Source organism: Malaya genurostris, chromosome 1 (assembly GCF_030247185.1).
Source record: "Malaya genurostris strain Urasoe2022 chromosome 1, Malgen_1.1, whole genome shotgun sequence".
NCBI classification, from domain to species: Eukaryota; Metazoa; Arthropoda; class Insecta; order Diptera; family Culicidae; genus Malaya; species Malaya genurostris.
In genome coordinates, this window is record NC_080570.1 from 3,897,173 (window position 1) to 3,913,861 (window position 16,689).

At 37.5% G+C, this 16,689-nt stretch overlaps 1 protein-coding gene across 11 annotated transcripts in view; it reads left to right on the forward strand.

The window, feature by feature from the left end:
• The window catches only part of LOC131430090 (collagen alpha chain CG42342), a 252,292-nt gene that overhangs the window by 189,443 nt on the left and 46,160 nt on the right, over positions 1 to 16,689 (forward strand). For 9 of the 11 annotated variants that reach the window (XM_058594798.1, XM_058594781.1, XM_058594752.1 and 6 more), the window contains 4 exons: positions 13,942 to 14,128; positions 14,189 to 14,349; positions 14,417 to 14,623; positions 14,698 to 14,760. In XM_058594798.1, the coding sequence (XP_058450781.1) occupies positions 13,942 to 14,128; positions 14,189 to 14,349; positions 14,417 to 14,623; positions 14,698 to 14,760 (618 nt within the window). Of the gene's footprint in view, positions 1 to 13,941; positions 14,129 to 14,188; positions 14,350 to 14,416; positions 14,624 to 14,697; positions 14,761 to 14,948; positions 16,170 to 16,689 lie in introns of those variants that run through there. The other 2 variants (XM_058594841.1, XM_058594805.1) reach the window with 2 other exon arrangements.

A 16,689-nucleotide genomic window follows, 5' to 3' on the forward strand; every position in this document is an offset into this window, starting at 1 on the left:
AGCCCAGGCTCGTTTGAAAGCTACTATTGAATTATGGACCAAGTTTGAAGATCAAATGACTGTCACTTCTGGTTTCGGACATCTAATGGTATAAATGACGTAAACAACTAACCGCACATTTTTCATCGGTTCAATTTTCTCGGAGAAGACTCAACGAATCTCGATAGACTTGTAGCTTGTTTGAAAGCAAGCAATATCAATCAAAATTTGGAAGGGTTATGGCGAATCATTCCGTTTGCGAGAGGAGATGTAAAGGTATAAGTGACGTAACCGACAAATTCTAGTGTTTATTAATGCTTCAAAATTTCTCGGAGATTAAAGAATCGGTTACGAAAGACTACTAATTTTAAAGCTACTATTAGGCTATTTTATAGAAGGATAGAATCTTATAAATTTTAAATAAATGAGACTTTTTAAATGGTGAAAGAATGGCGTTATCACACACTAAGTGGAATAAGAAGGTTTTCTTTTCAACTTGACATGATTGATAAATTTAACAGTTCGGTTGAAAAGTTCGTATCGTTTAATAGAAACACACATTTTTTTGCCAAAATTCGTTTTCATTATTCAACATAATTGTAATCAGAGGCGATACAGCGATTATAGCGATCTTCCAACTTTTCGATACCATTTTTGTAGTACGATTTGTCCTTTGCCTCAAAATAGGCCTCAGTTTCAGCGATTATCTCTTCATTGCTTCTAAATTTTTTACCAGCGACCATTCTCTTGAGGTCTGAGAACAGGAAAAAGTCACTGGGGGCCAAATCTGAAGAATACGGTGGATGAGGGAGCAATTCGAAGCCCAGTTCGTTCAATTTCAGCATGGTTTTCATCGACTTGTGACACGGTGCGTTGTCTTGATGAAACAAAACTTTTTTCTTCTTCAAATGAGGCCGTTTTTTGAAATTTCGTTCTTCAAACGCTCTAATAACGCTATATAGTAGTTACTGTTGATGGTTTTTCCATTTTCAAGGTAGTCGATGAAAATTATACCATGCGAATCTCAAAATACAGACGCCATAACCTTACCGACCGATTGTTGAGTCTTTCCACGCTTTGGGTTCGGTTCATCGCGTGCAGTCCACTCAGCTGACTGTCGATTGGACTCCGGAGTGAAGTGATGGAGCCATGTTTCGTCCATTGTTATATATCGACGAAAAAAATCGGTTTCATTTCGATATAACAGCTCCAAACACTGCTCAGAATCATCAATTCGTTGTTGTTTTTGATCGATTGTGAGCTCACGCGGCACCCATTTTGCACAAAGCTTTCTCATATCCAAATATTCGTGAATAATATGTCCAACACGTTCCTTTGATATCTTTAGGGTGTCAGCTATCTCGATCATCCTCACTTTACGGTCATTGAAAATCATTTTGTGGATTTTTTTTACGTTTTCATCGGTGACAGCCTCTTTTGGACGTCCACTGCGTTCATCGTCTTCGGTGCTCATATGACCAGTACGAAATTTTGCAAACCACTTACGAATTGTTGCTTCGCCCGGTGCAGAGTCTGGATAACACTCATCAAGCCATTTTTTGGTATCGGCGGCACTTTTTTTCATCAAAAAGTAGTGTTTCATCAACACACGAAATTCCTTTTTTTCCATTTTTTTCACAATAACAAAAGTAGCTTCACTTAAAATGCAATATCTCACAAACTAATAATCAGACAGCTGTCAAATTTATACACGTATCTTTTGAAGGTTGGTACTAACTGAAAATGGTACGGATTTAATTCTAGTGGCGCCCTCTCATAGAAACGATACGAACTTTTCAGCCGATCTGTTATGAGTTGAAACTTTCAGAAAATGATAACTCAATTACAGTGCCATATCCATAATTCCATTAGTTCCTCAAATTCCCTGATGTCCTGGTGCTCTCGTTCCAATTGATTTAGTATTGTAAGTAAGTTCTTTAAGAAAATGTGTGTGCTCGATTGGCGTCACCTGGTAGATACGTGTTCCCTTATAATGCCATCACTTTCACGTACATACAACATAAAATATGCAACTGATAATCGAATTACAACACAACTTAAATTTGCAATAATATATGAATTGGTGGACAGAAATTATGGCATTGCTGACGAATCGCTATTTAAAAAAAGAATAACGACAAGGGACGCGTACGAATTGAGCTCACCACCACCTGTTATAAAATCCATGAGAGCCGTTGAAAAAAGAGATTCAATTGACATTTTCAGACACAAAACGCCAACTTAACTATAGACATTTCAGAACAATATAGCTCAAAATTAGAGAAGTCGGCCAAAAGGCTCTCTAATGTTATGAATTTACTAAATGTTCGTTTATTCCTTTGGTTTGTTAAATGCTTTCCGCTTAACAGCTTCCATTAAATTTTGTACAGTGATCTCGAAGACCATTTTCGCCGCCGAACTCCAGTTAGATTTCAACTGCTGCTCGTTTTCCATAGATTTATGAGTTTTTTTTTCTGAGAATCCGTTTGATCAAGGCCCTATGCCGTTCGATTGGGCGGAGTTCTGGGCTTGGGTTGTGGAGTTTGGGTACCACAACTTTCTTTCCCATTGTGGCAACTCGCCAAATCCGGCCAGAACAGCAGAGGTCTATTATGTTTCTTCAGGAATGGTAGCAGCCGCTTTGTCAGCCACTCCTGGACGTAGATCTCTTGGTTGATGGTTCTCGTTGTGAGGAGAATGCCGCTTTTTAGACCACACTTGCATATGGCCTGCCAGACAAGGTATTTTTTCGAGAAACTTCGATAGTTTGATGATTTTGAAAACTTCGGACGCCTTCCCTTTTCCCGATGCGGTATAAAATTCCTGTCCCAAAAGCTGCTTGAAATCTCCCATCACATAAGTTTCGCTGCCTCGTCTGGATTACGATTGCCGCCGCTTCCATGCTTCCTGGCGGTCTACAAACGCTCCTCAAACACTTTTAAAACGTTGGTCATGGTCACATCCAGCAATTGTTTGGACGTTATTTTAAACACTGGAGAACAAATGGTGAAAACTTATTATAGGAGCTTTAATTTTAACACAAATACATCGATTTGAAGTTGACCAATTTTTGCGAAATTCTGAGAGACCGTATATGGTTTTTTCATGGAATAACGAAAAAATGCTAAAAATTATAAGAAAAATCTGTAAAATTATAAAAACAATAAAACACAGAATAAATCACGCATGAATTTCAAATTTTTTCCATAACTTTCTTGTAGTATTAGAAACGGAAATCAGATCCGGTGAAAATCGGTTCAGCCTTCTTCAAGTAATGTGAGTGCATATTTTTGTCCCAAACGCACAGCCATTTTTCGATCTCGACGACACGAGTCGGGTGGTATATGGCGTTGGTTCTCCGAGCCGCTTCCCACAGTAATTATATCGTGGAGATGGTCGGGTAAGTAATTTCTTAGGCCCAGAACCCGATCCGTACTCGACCGAAAATAGATTACTTTTAACCATACCCGACCAGATCCCGAAAAAGCTCAGGTATTCGGGTTCAAATACCCGAAACCCGACCAAATTTTTGAACCCGATCCCAACCCGTACCCGTTTAAAATGATAAAACTGTTACCCGAATCCGGTGCGCATTTATTATTTGCACCCGAACCCGACCCTCATCTCTTGTCAGGTTCGGATTCGGATCGGGTCTCGGGTACAAATACCCGAAACTTGACCATCCCTATTATATAGCCTTTTCTATACGAGTAAGGCAACAAATGAAAGCAAATATGGAAATAATTTTAACACACTGTCTCTTTTTCGAGGATTTCCGAAGTTATCCGGTTTTCTTGTTTTGTCTTAAAAATGTCGACTCTCGACACATTTTCGGTTTTTTCCAATAATTTTTTTTTTTCAATTACACACGATCTGGACGTTTCATGCATTTCTACACTCCAAAAAATTTTGAATTTTACAGGTGACTTAATCCCTCATACGACGTAACTCAATAAGACCTAATTTGTCAAATGACGGAAAATTTTATTTCTAATGATTTAATGTTAGATGAGCTTGAATTTTACTGATCTCGACTGTTCTGCTAACGTTCTGCTAGTAGGTTCGACTGTATAAATTTAAATGCACCATTTACCAGCCAAGCAGATGTATGCTTCTGTGGCTCAGTCGATTAACAGACGTACATGCGATCCAATGATTCTTGGTTCAAGTCGCGGTGGTTGCTATCAGCATTCTTTTTTTTTTTTTAATTCAATGAATTTCATGTCATGGAGTTTTAGACACAATATTGAATGTTCTTCGACGTAAATTTGCGTGAACTGCGACGCTCCATTTATGTGCATCTAATAAGATGTAAAATCACAGGGTTTTTTTTAAGGCCATCGTCCAAGTACCATGCGCGAGGGTGGTTTTAGGAAATTTTCGATGGAAATTTCGAAAAATTTGCCAAAACCAAAAACATACAGACCTTTGAAATACATTTATCTATCTACAGGGTGAAAATGGCTGGAAAATTCGGAGGATTTTCCGAGTATTATCAAAATTAGCTCTGAAAAATGAGTGTTTTTGTGATCTTTCACAATTATCTGGAAAAATAAAGCGATGACATAAACTTTTTTTTTCAAATAAACTTTATTATGGATACACAGATTACATTCGGACACATTTTTAGAAAACCTTTTCACGCTTTTCATAGAAAATCCACGAATTTCGAAAATTTCCACGAAATCGGTTATATGAAATTCGTTGATTTTCCATGAAAAGCGTGAAAAGGTTTTTCAAAAATGTGTCCGAATGTGATCCTTGTTGCCAGCATGAGGTTTTTTTTGAAAAAAAAATTTCATTCCATCGAATTATTTTTTCAAATAATTGTGAAAAATTACAAAAAAAGCTCATTTTTTCAGCGCTATTTTTGATAAGACTCGTAAAATCCTCCGAATTTTCCAGTCATTTTCACCCTGTAGATAGACAAAAGTATTTCAAAGGTCTGTATGTTTTTGGTTTTGTCAAATTTTTCGAAATTTCCATCGAAAATTTCCTAAAACCACCCGCGCGCATGGTACTTGGACGATGGCCTTAAGTGTGTAAGACATTTGGCATAAATAAAAATACCACAGTTTTGCAATTTTTTTCCTATTTCTAAGTCTGAAAGAACTTTTTTTCAAAAAAAAAAATGTCCAGCCAGCGACTGGTACCAGTTAAAAAGGTGGCAAGCGATTATAAATACACTCTTCTACTCAGTGCTTGAGCGGAAGAATAGATGTAAAGCGAGAAGACTCATGTTTGATGGACAGAGAAGATGTTTGGATGTATGATATCGGTCGGGTGACGGCAGGATGTAGACCATGTTCGATGTACGTTTTACCATGTCTGACTGCGTGTTAGAGTGTCTAATAACAAGGTTCAGGGTGGCGAAATAGTATCGCGTATTTACGGAATGCATAAGAAAGCAGGTTCGAGTCCTGGCTCTGAGCGTATCTATTTCCAATAAATCATCTTTTCTGTCTGTTTTTTTCATCCATTTGGTTTCTCCAATATATGTTTCCACTCAGTCATTGCAAAACACTAAAAATTACATAAGATCTGGACATTTCATGCATTTCTAAGGTATTTGGCATCAAAAAAAGAATTTTCTTTAGTTTTGCGGTTTTTTTTCGCGGATTTTCGAAGTCACGCAATTTTTTTGCGCGGTTTTATTTATGCGGTACGTATCTTTGAATGGTTAATTTTCAGTACTTTCAGTCTTTTTTCTGACTTCCAGTCCATGTAGTGAGTGAGATTGAGCTTTGGTTTGCCTTGGAACTTCTTTCAATCAAAATCTGTTGATTTGTTTAAAATCTGAGCAATTTGCCGGGGTGGTAACCGGAACATCCAGGGTTTGTTGTTTTTTAGGAGCAAGACCGTCGATTCACTGTAGCTTCATGTCTAATTTGGCCATCGGCCTCAACAAAACTTCAGTACGGCCTTTGGTAGGGATTTTTGGACAAATTATAATATTTTTAAACGCAAACTTGCTATTTTAAAATATTATAATTTATCTCCAGAACAATCCACAAACCTTCCAGACAACCGAATTCGGATTAACCCGAAACACATCCGTTAAAATATGCAGTACGCATCGCCTACTGTTGCACCAAATACGTCCTGAAAAGCGACGCATTTCAACCATCTGCTGACCACTGGTAATAAATTTGCACTCGCCCCCCACCCCTACTTTCCACCACCAGTTTGTAGTTCTGTTCAGCTTCTACAGTCTACCGGTCGATTGGAAACCCCACCACGAAACACAACATTTCGGACAAAGAAATATCTATGCTATCGATGGAATTTCACCAATTGGTGTAATGCGAGAAATCGATAGCTCCCTACCGTTGTGCGAACTATACACCCCCCCCCCCCCCCCTTCGCCTCGTCCTCTAGCGATTGTGCAACGACAACATATGGACTTGGTCTTGGTGGGGTGGTGGTGGACGCCACGCTCGATGAAATTTGATCGCACCATCCGATGGCGGCGATGGCCGTGTGTGTGGACAAAACACCACCAGGAAAAGTCACGGGTTACTGCGATGTTGTTGTACCTTTGTTTAAGTACCACACCGAGGGGTCGACCAAGCGGTGGTGGAAAGACAATAAATCTACATATCGAACGAAAGGCAATGATTTATGCAAAGTTCTCCCTTTTTTTTTGCCTTTCGCACATTGTTGTGAAACCTCCTCTCGCTCTCTATTGCTTACCCTTTCGTTTGGAATCACTAATGGTGGCTTTTGGACCATTCAAGGTAAGAGTCTTTAATCTCTGCGATAAGCGTGCTTTGCACCATTTGTCCTAACATAGCGTCGTTGGTCACCGTTTGTGTCGTGTGCTACTGCTGTTATCAGGTTTGTTCACATCGTCTGAATTAGATAGGGAATGGTTTCCGTTCCCCGTCCTCCCAACGTACAATCGACGAACGAACATTGAACTGGTCAGTCGTAAAACGGTGTAATTTAATATCGATGGGATTTCAACTAACCGTGAAATCTGACAGCCAATTTAGTAACATTTGAACCCGAGTCCAGCCCTGATCGACACACGTGACACAACGATTCATTACAAACCGGGCAATCGTGGCCAACTACAATTTATTCGACGGGGCAGCATCAATGGTAGCCGGTAGTAGTAGTAGTAGTAGGCCATTCATCAGTATTTTGAATTTTCCATCCGCCGACGGACCCACCAATTGGCTGCAAAATTGTTCCAATAATCCAACAGCACGCCGCTCGTGGTTCATGGAACGGATCTAGCATGGAGCGGTGAACAAGCATCCAAACCAGGCCCCCCTCCCTATCGGGGGGAGGATTTATGTCTGTTTTTTTTCCCGCTCTCTTTCTCTCTTACGTTCGCCATTCCGCAACAAACATTTATTTCATTAAGCCCACTGGAAGCCACAAAAATTGAATTTAATCTTCCTGTCTGTCGGCGCATTCTCCGCGTTGTCACACAAGATGGACTCGACGGTCCATCAAGGGGGTGGTTTCACTTGATTTACTGCTATAAAATCGGAGGGGGTGTGGTGAATCTGCGGATGTGTCCGGCGTACCACCGCTGCTCACAGTGCCTTCGGCAGAGACATATGTAATCAATGGCAATTGATGCGAATTGGTGGGACGGCAGGACGTGACCGGAACGGCGAATGTCGACGACGACGACGGCGGCGGGACAGGTAGGTATGTTTGTGTAAGTAGAGTCGGCTTCAGCGTTAATCGTAGTTGGCTGGTGGTTTCCGGAACCATCCCGTTTAACCCCTTTGTGTGTTTGTATTCTTAATAACCCCCCGTTTGTTTGTAGTTTGAAACTGCTTTAAGTTTTTCTCTAGCGTAACAATTAGCACATTTTCTGGCTGGTTTTGGGTTTTCCACTGCACACTGTCGCACACATAAGCACTCACGCACACACACACCCAGAGAGACTAATGTCGAGCGCTGTCTGGACCGCAGCAGGCGTCCCGTGTGTGAAAGGTGAAAGGTAAGTTTAATTTTATTCTAATTTTCACACATTAATTTACTGCACAACACACCCCTGTCGTACGGCTGGCTTGTTGGCGCACATGTCAGAGCGAAAATTTTAGCACCCAACAACCCGAGAAATGTGCTCCTAAAGGAGCACAAGCACGAACGACGCGACGCCCAGTGACCGAAAGGCGTCTGCTGAAAAACTTTTCCTGCGAACATGTCTACTGCGATCGAATAAAGTGCACTGACAAGACGAAGGTGCGACAAAAAACGGTGCTGCCTCTGCCGGAGATTAGTTTGCTGTCGGTCTGACATTCCAACAACCGCGCGAAGAACGGGAGGAACTCATCCCGGTGGCGGTGGAATCTCTTTAATTTGTTACCATCAGCTTCTAACAGATCCAGGGAGAAGATTGTGTTCGCATGTGATGGTAGGAAATCGTATGAACCAAAGTTTGGAGAAAAGCAGCTGTAGCAAAAGTGGTCCATAAACTGAAACAGACACTCGTGAACAAGTGACAAAACTGTACGTACGCTCGAACTCTAGCACAGCACAGCACAGCTCTAAAGATGGGGCTGATTGGGGATTGGAAACGGGATAGCAGTTTTGCTATAGAAATCAGGATTTTGAACGCAAAGCGTAAAACATGAACTTGGAGTGGCAATGTGGAACACGAAACTCATAACTCGAAAATTTGAAAACTTTTTCAAACCAACTGGAGTGTCGGTACTTGACACTCGGAGGTAGTTTGGTAGTACGAAGCTCCAAATTTGATTTTTTCAACGAACACACTAAAGAGTTTGCTACTAAACAGGAAATGTTTATGTTTCACATACTTAACAGAAGGACAAAGGCTCGTTGCGATTTTACGTAGATTTTAACTTAGGAAAATGAAAACCTCTGAGCAGCCGATTGCCGAAAGAACAATATTTTAACCTATAACAGAAATTTTTTTTACGGTATTCAAATAGATAGACAGTAGGGACAATAGACATTAGAGACAAAAGACAGTAGAGACAATAGACAGTTGAGTCAATAGATAGTATGTGACAAACTCTACAAAAAGTGTTGTATGTGTTACTTATATAAAATTAGTAAAATTGTCGACTAAAAATACAAGGAAAAAATCGAAATCGAAACACTGAAAAAAATTGATTTCAAAAATTTTATGTCGATTTAAAAAATCACTATTTTTTATTTGTATAAAATTTTGTCTCAAGGTAGGTAATTATGTTCCCTGACAACAGTTTTGCTGACAATACTTTTTCTTGGTCAAACTGAAATTTTTTATCAGTGCCTATTCTACGAAAACTAAACTGAATTGAATGTCACTCATCAAAAAACTCAATGAGTCTGAATTTGGAAGGGGATTTCACAATACTTAACCGCTAGTTTTCCGGTACTTGCGAAAAGTATCAGTATTGAATAAGATTAAGATTCTGTTTTTTGTTTGGAACACTTGTTTTTCTCAAAGGATATCATCTTGTAATGCGCCCATACATTGGAACATAACATAATTGCTGAATTTGAATTTTTATATGAATTAAAGCTTTTCCTTTTGGAACATCAACTTAAAAATTTTTAAATCTATTTTTTTTTCAGTGTACAATTAAATGTAGACTTTTTTCAAATATATTTATCCAAAGCTCTTTTAAAACTTTTGTAGCCATTTTTAAATCAATTTTTTCAGTGTACAATTCAGTGTGGACTTTTTTCGAATATTTTCAATCCGAGGATAAATAAACGTTCATTTATTCGTTCAAATATTTGTTGGATTCGATTTTACCCATTTAAGAAAAATCGGTTCCAAAAGTTAAGGACTTCTACATAAAAAAACAAACTATATTAATTTTTGAAAAACAAAGTTTGAAAAGTGGCTATTTTTGACGAAGTCTACATATGCGGAAAGTACTTTTGAAATAAATAAAGGTGCTGTCAACTCCGACGAGAAATGGGTCCAAAGGAAAATTTGAAATTACAAGGACAATTGAAAAAAAAACAGAATATTAAAAAACGGAAACATAAAAAAAATAAAGCAAGATAATCGGGAAGAAAGAAATTAGGAATATAGATAACTAAGAAAAAGGAAAACATAAGACAGTTGAAAAATGAGAAAAGCATAAATGGACGAACTGTAAAAAACATATGAACAGGAATAGAACAAAATAGGGAAACACGAAAATACAATTACTAAAAAAGGGAAGTACAAAAATAGCAACATAAGAATATAAAAATAAAGGAACTGGCAATATAGCAAAACTCGAAAAGGCGGTTATTTTAAAATACATAAATAATGCTAATTTGGGAAAACTCTCGTCCGGATTCTTACTTAAGTTGAGTTAATTAGTGACTTCTCTGTAAATAGAGTACGAATGTTTTAGCACTTTTGATTTGGGTCTACTTTGGGGTAAAGAAGAAATAGTAGCCAATAGCGTTGAAACGTTAAATTTGAAACATTTGTTTATTAAAATTAAAAAAATTAAACTGAAATGGGACACTACGAAAGTAAAATCATTTTTATATATTTTAATTCGAATTTTTATTTCAGGAAAATGTTAAAATACAATAATGCATAAATACAAATATGCCAAAATAATATAAAATGAGACTGACGAGTATAGCAAAATTAGAAAATAAAAGAGTTGGAAAAATCAGACTTGTGTAAAATTCAGAAATCAATGGAATGCGGAAATAAGAAAACCAGAACATAAAACTGGGAAACAAGACAAAACAAATTACAAAAATGAAGTAAAAAAAACATAATATAGGATAATACGAGAATGCGAAAGCAAAAACATAGGCCAATCGGAGTACCGGAGAGCAGCAAAATTAAAAAATGTGCTTCAACGGAAATTCAAAAACAGTATAAATAGTATAAAAAGTATCAAAATTATCACAAGTATAAAAAGTATAAAAAGAGTAATAAGTATAAAAGGTGTAAAAAGTATAAAATGGATAAAAAGTATCAAAAGTATAAAAAGTATAAACAGTGTAAAAAGTATAAAAAGTATAAAAAATGTAAGAGGTATAAAAAGTATAAAAAGTATAAAAATTATAAAAAGTAAAAAAAGTATAAAAGTATAAAAAGTATAAAAAGTATAAAAAGTATAAAAAGTATAAAAAGTATAAAAAGTATAAAAAATATAAAAAGTAAAAAGTATGAAAGTATAAAAAGTATGAAAAGTATAAAAAGTATAAAAAAATAAGAAGTATAAAAAGTATAAAAAGTTTAAAAAGCATAGAGAATACAAAAATAGTATAAAAATTATAAAAAGTATAAAATTTATGAAAAGTCAAAAAGACTAAAAAGTATAAAAAGTATAAAAAATATAAAAGGTATTAAAAGTATAAACAGTATAAAAAGTATAAAAATTAACTTGCAAACTATGAGAACGAAATCCATGTCCAGTCAATGACATAAGCGGGACAGTAGTTTCAAAATTGTGTTTTTTCTTTCATTTGCCCTTTCAGTCATTTGCAGTTTTCAGTGAAAAATTGTTAACCAAAGCTGCGAGAATTGAAAACGACAGAAAAAGGTTCCATAATTAGTTTTAACTGTTGGTGCTCGAATTTGTAGTAGTTTTGGTTTCCAAAGAAGTTCTGGGATGTAATTACTCCGATTTGCCATAGTTTACTCATTTTTTATAGCCAAGCGTCACATATTTTCAATACATCGATAAAAGAATGAGAATTGAAATTCTGCTGTTGCTACCTGAAGACGTTGGTTTGGTTTCGTCTTGTCTCAGAGGAAATAGTGACGTTGGCAAATATGCTCTCTCATTGTTTCGATGAGAAACGAAAATGCTTCGTCTCTCTTCGTTTGTTCTGGTGTCGGTCATTTACGAATGAGACAGTAAAACATTGAAAATGAGACTGCTGGAATGGTTTCTTCCATTGAGAATGCGTGACAAATTTAAGCACTGATTAAAAGTCTAAAAAGTGTAAACAGTATGAACAGTATAAAAAGTATAAAAAGCATGAAAAGTATAAAAAATAAATATACTTTTTATTATAAAGAAGATAAAAAGTATAAATAGTTTAAAACATATAAAAGGTATGAAAAGTATAAAAAGTATTAAAAATTATAAAAAATAGAAAAAGTATAAAAAGTATTAAAACACAATCAATAGAAAAACGGGTGTTCGAAGCATCGAAGTGAATAGGGAAATACAAAAAAGGCAACATGCAATAGGTTAAATTTTCAAGATAAAGGAAAATGGGAAAATATTAACATTCTCTATGCTTAAATACAAAATTTAGTGAATGCTAATTTGGAAACCTTTCATCAGGATTCTTTAGAACGTTGAGTCATTCAGCGAATTTTCAGTCAATAGTGGATTGAAACGAATGTTTTTTTTCAGTTTCAACGCTATTGAGTTGGGTTTTCTTCGGGGTAAAGAAAAAAGTTTATTTTTCCCCTGAGAAAGACGCAAAACCAACAGGTGTGGAAACGTTGGGTGTTGAAACTAAAATATCCATTTCAACCGAGTGCTGACTAAAAACCTGCTAAATAATTCAACATTCGTCAGTGAATGCATGAGAAAAACATTGAAAAAAAGAATTTAAAACAAGAAATGTAAAAAATGTTAACTTTTCTATTTGATTTATTCGCTTATGCATTGCAGTTTTTTTGCATTCGTCTCTAATTTTTAATTAAATTTTTCACAATTTTTAGTTAATGTTTTTATCTGTGTTTAAGATAACTATCTTTTTTTCTTTAATCATTCTAATAGAAAATCACGAGGAATTTACTTTTTGTAAGTTTCACGTTTTGGTATTATCATTAGTTACTTTCTGTTTAAATTTTTCATAGATTTTATTTCTTATTTTTACTGTCTTTTTCTTTTTACTTTTTGTTTTTCTATCTCTTGTTTCTTATGTGTATTTTTTATGTTTTTCTGTATCTTATGTGTGTTTTTCTGTCCAATTTACACATTTTCCACGAATATGTTTACTATTTTGATTTGCAATTTGAGTTCATACCTTGAAAACGCAGTAACAAATAGGTTTGACGGTGGATTTTTCCACCCTAAACGCAGATTGCTGGAACAAGTTCTGTTCCAAATTCTATATTAAGAGAAACCAGGAAAAAGGTACAATAAATAAGCATATTCTCTTAGCAGTCTATTCACTCGAAGATTCGAATGATTTGACGAGAACCAGGACTTAAAATCAGCATCTCGATGGAAATTCTTCTTGGCAGCACAGACGTGTGTATCGGCAGAGTGAACAAAAAAAAAGTACGAAAGAAATAACAAACAGACACACGAACATGGGCTGTCCATGAATAATACAAAACCGAGAACATACTTGGTTGGTAGTTATTTTTGCAATAAATTTGCTGAATATGCTGCTCTGTTGGTTAGCACGTGCGCTGTACATAACCAACCGCCGAACGAACGGAAAATCGAGACCAGAACCGGGAAGAATCTGACAGCATCTGACGCCGTAGAGAATTCGACGTTGGTAACGAGAAGTGCTGAACGATTTAAAAACCAAACAAAAAAATGAAACGGACGAAAAAGTTGATCGCAGCAATCGGCGAAAGAAACGTCATCATCATCATCATCATCGCCACAGACAATAATCGCAGCAGACCAGACGAGTCGAAGGGAGGTCGTCGCTTTAGCGCCTACTGTGTTGGGAATGCGCGGCGAGTCTAGTGTTCATATTTTTTTCCCTTTTACCGTCGCCACAACCTACGTTCGGCGAAAAAACGGTGCAAATTAATCGCACGTCAACCGATCCCAGGGGCGACACTCGAAATGCCACGCTTTTTTGTTGTATTATTTGTTAGAAACATTTATTTTAATGTTTTCGCCGTTGGTAGCCGAACACTTTCCGTCAACCACTGTCGACGCACTACGGACAACGAAACGACGCGACGACCAGAAGAAGAGACCCCCTTCCGATGCATGATTCATGTGAATCCATTTACACGTGATCCGTTCGATGTTTTATGGTCACTTATATTGTGAAATTGTTTTTTTTTCTCTTTTGTTTCTCCTGTAGGGCCCCGGTAAAGACGATGACTATGATGAAGCGATGTTGGCTCAGTTCCGTGGTCCACCGGGTCAACCTGGTCCACCGGGTCTCCCGGGACGGGATGGTCTACCGGGACAGAAGGGTGAATCCGGTGAAGCCGGAGCACCAGGATCGTTGGGACCACGTGGCCTGGATGGAATGCCGGGTGAACCCGGTTCGTATTTTTTTTTGAATCACGATTTGAGCTTCGGTTTGAAACAAGTTTCATTCGCAGGTGTTGAAGGTCCGCCCGGACTTCCAGGCTACCAGGGACCACCAGGGGAAAAAGGTGACCCGGGAGATATTGGTCCACCTGGTTTGATGGGTCCGCCCGGTCTTCCGGGCCCTCCCGGCTATCCTGGCGTCAAAGGTGACAAAGGTGATCGAGGCGATTCCGTAAGTATTCCCTCTCTCGCTTCCAGTAGTTATTCTAGGTCTAGTCTAACTTTAATGGCTTTCCCAGAAGTTTAGGAAAATGCGACGACGACAGGATCACGAAGGAATGGCCGATGAACCGTACCGGGAAGTGGTTTATGGTCCACCGGGTCCTCCGGGATCTCCCGGACCGATTGGACACACCGGTCCACCTGGTCCCCGGGGGTACGACGGCAAGAAGGGTGACCGAGGCGAGAAGGGACAGAAGGGAGATTACGGACCGATGGGACTGCCGGTAGGTGTTCGGTTTATGAAGTTGGATCGAGTGCCGGAGACTGATTTTTGTTTTTCTCTATTTCTCTTTTCCAGGGCCCCATGGGAATGCGCGGCGACTCGGGTCCTGTCGGTCCTGTCGGCAAAGCAGGCCACCCGGTAAGTCATCTCGAATATTATTTTCATTTCATATTAAGCTTAGCTCAAGCTAGAGCGGATGGGATTTCCCACGGAACTAATTCATAATCAATCTAACGGGCAATTTTTATTCGTCTTTTTTTTTCTTTCTTTCCTAAACTGCTTTCCCAAAACTGGATCGACCTCTTAACAACAAACCCCTCTTGCAGGTGTGGGAGTACTAAACAAAAAACATAGGAGACGGTTTCATTGATAGTAGCTTCTGTGTTTTAACACCTCCCAACCCCCCCAAGCGTCTTGGATATTTCGCATTAGTCAAGTAAATGGGTGGTTGAAGTTGTTCGATTTCGGAAGCAAATTAATTTACGGCAAACTAAGTTAACCAAATATTTGTGGTGTTATATTTTTTATTTAAAAACAAATCAAAAACCAACTAATACTCGTCTGAAGGCAAAATCAAACCAAACCAAAAAAAAAATGTTAAGAAGTATTACTGAGATCTGAACGTTTTAGATATTATTTATTATTCGTGTTCGATAAACGTTCGTTTTTTCTACCAGTAGTCTAATAAAAATACAATTTTCAAAACGTACTCGTCCATTTCGATTAAGAAAGGAAAAAAACTTACTAAGACTTCGATTATGTATTCGATAGAAGCAAATGAGGTTATGAGAACAGAAGAAAAATAACAGAAAAAAGCGTGTATTATGATGATAGCAAACGAGGGAATAATGCACACACAAAAAATATTTTTTATAAGTGTTTATAAAAAAAATGATGGCAATAGCAGCAAGGGAGAGAAAAAAAAAGTGACGCAGTGAAGAAGTGCGATGATTAATCTCAGAAGGTCAAAAATAAACTTACAAAGAATTGTTGTTAGTAAGATTGAGACTTTTGTGCTCGTATTGGTTCCAGTTTTTTGGACTAACAACAAATTTTCCGAGCAAATTTTTCTGTTTCAGCGTAATTCCATGAATTATATTTTCCATACTTTCTATTCTTTCATTTGCATTTTGTTTTTGATTTCCTATTACTGTCAAGTTTTTCCAAATTCCACTAGGATAGGCAAACAAATTTTTAACATTTCATCCTGAGAAAAGAAGCAAAAGAAAAAAAAATACAAAACACATATCTCTAAGCCCAAAACCCAACCTACAAAACGACTAACACAAAAAAGTATCATAACTTCCTTACCTTATCGAAAACTATTGCTAAACTAAACTCTATCGTGCTGTAAGTTATTCTATCTCTTTTGATGCTAGAGAATGATGGAACCGAGCGAAATGCGACTCTTGAACTCATCATCCATATTAACCCATTTCGAAAGTGGCTGTCCAATTCTTGATTTAAAGTCGTCCACAGTCCATTCATTCATCATAAAACCATCCATGTGAAAATAAATTTAAAGCAAAAAAAAAAGAACACTCATACATCCAGAGAAACTGTTTGTTAAATATTGTAAAGAGTCATATAGAAAAAGGAAAGAACAGAAGAAAAAAAAAACAAACCAAACAAATAAAAACAAATCGATTGACAAAGTACACATAAACGCAGTTCGATAGAATTGTCGAGAGAAATTCCAAACTGTTGCTGCCATTTTCATCTGCATTTCGCTTCATTTCAAAGCGGGGACGCATCCTGCATGACTCACAACTTCCCTTTCCTTCCCACACTAACCAGGGGGCGGCTAGGTTTCAACGAACAGTCGATATAAAACGTACCTATCATATTTTGGGGCATCGGAATAAACAGAACGAATTGATTCCAATTGACCGGTTCCGGTTGACGAACAGAAAACCGGAATCGATCTTTTAATCCATTGCAGAATTTTTCGGTGGGTTGTACGATGAAAACACACAGAAATACCGCCGTCTGCTGGGCTATACGGAGAAGAAGTTCAAAACTGTCAATCGAGCGTAGTCGCTTGGAAAACGGTTTCTCTGAAAGACG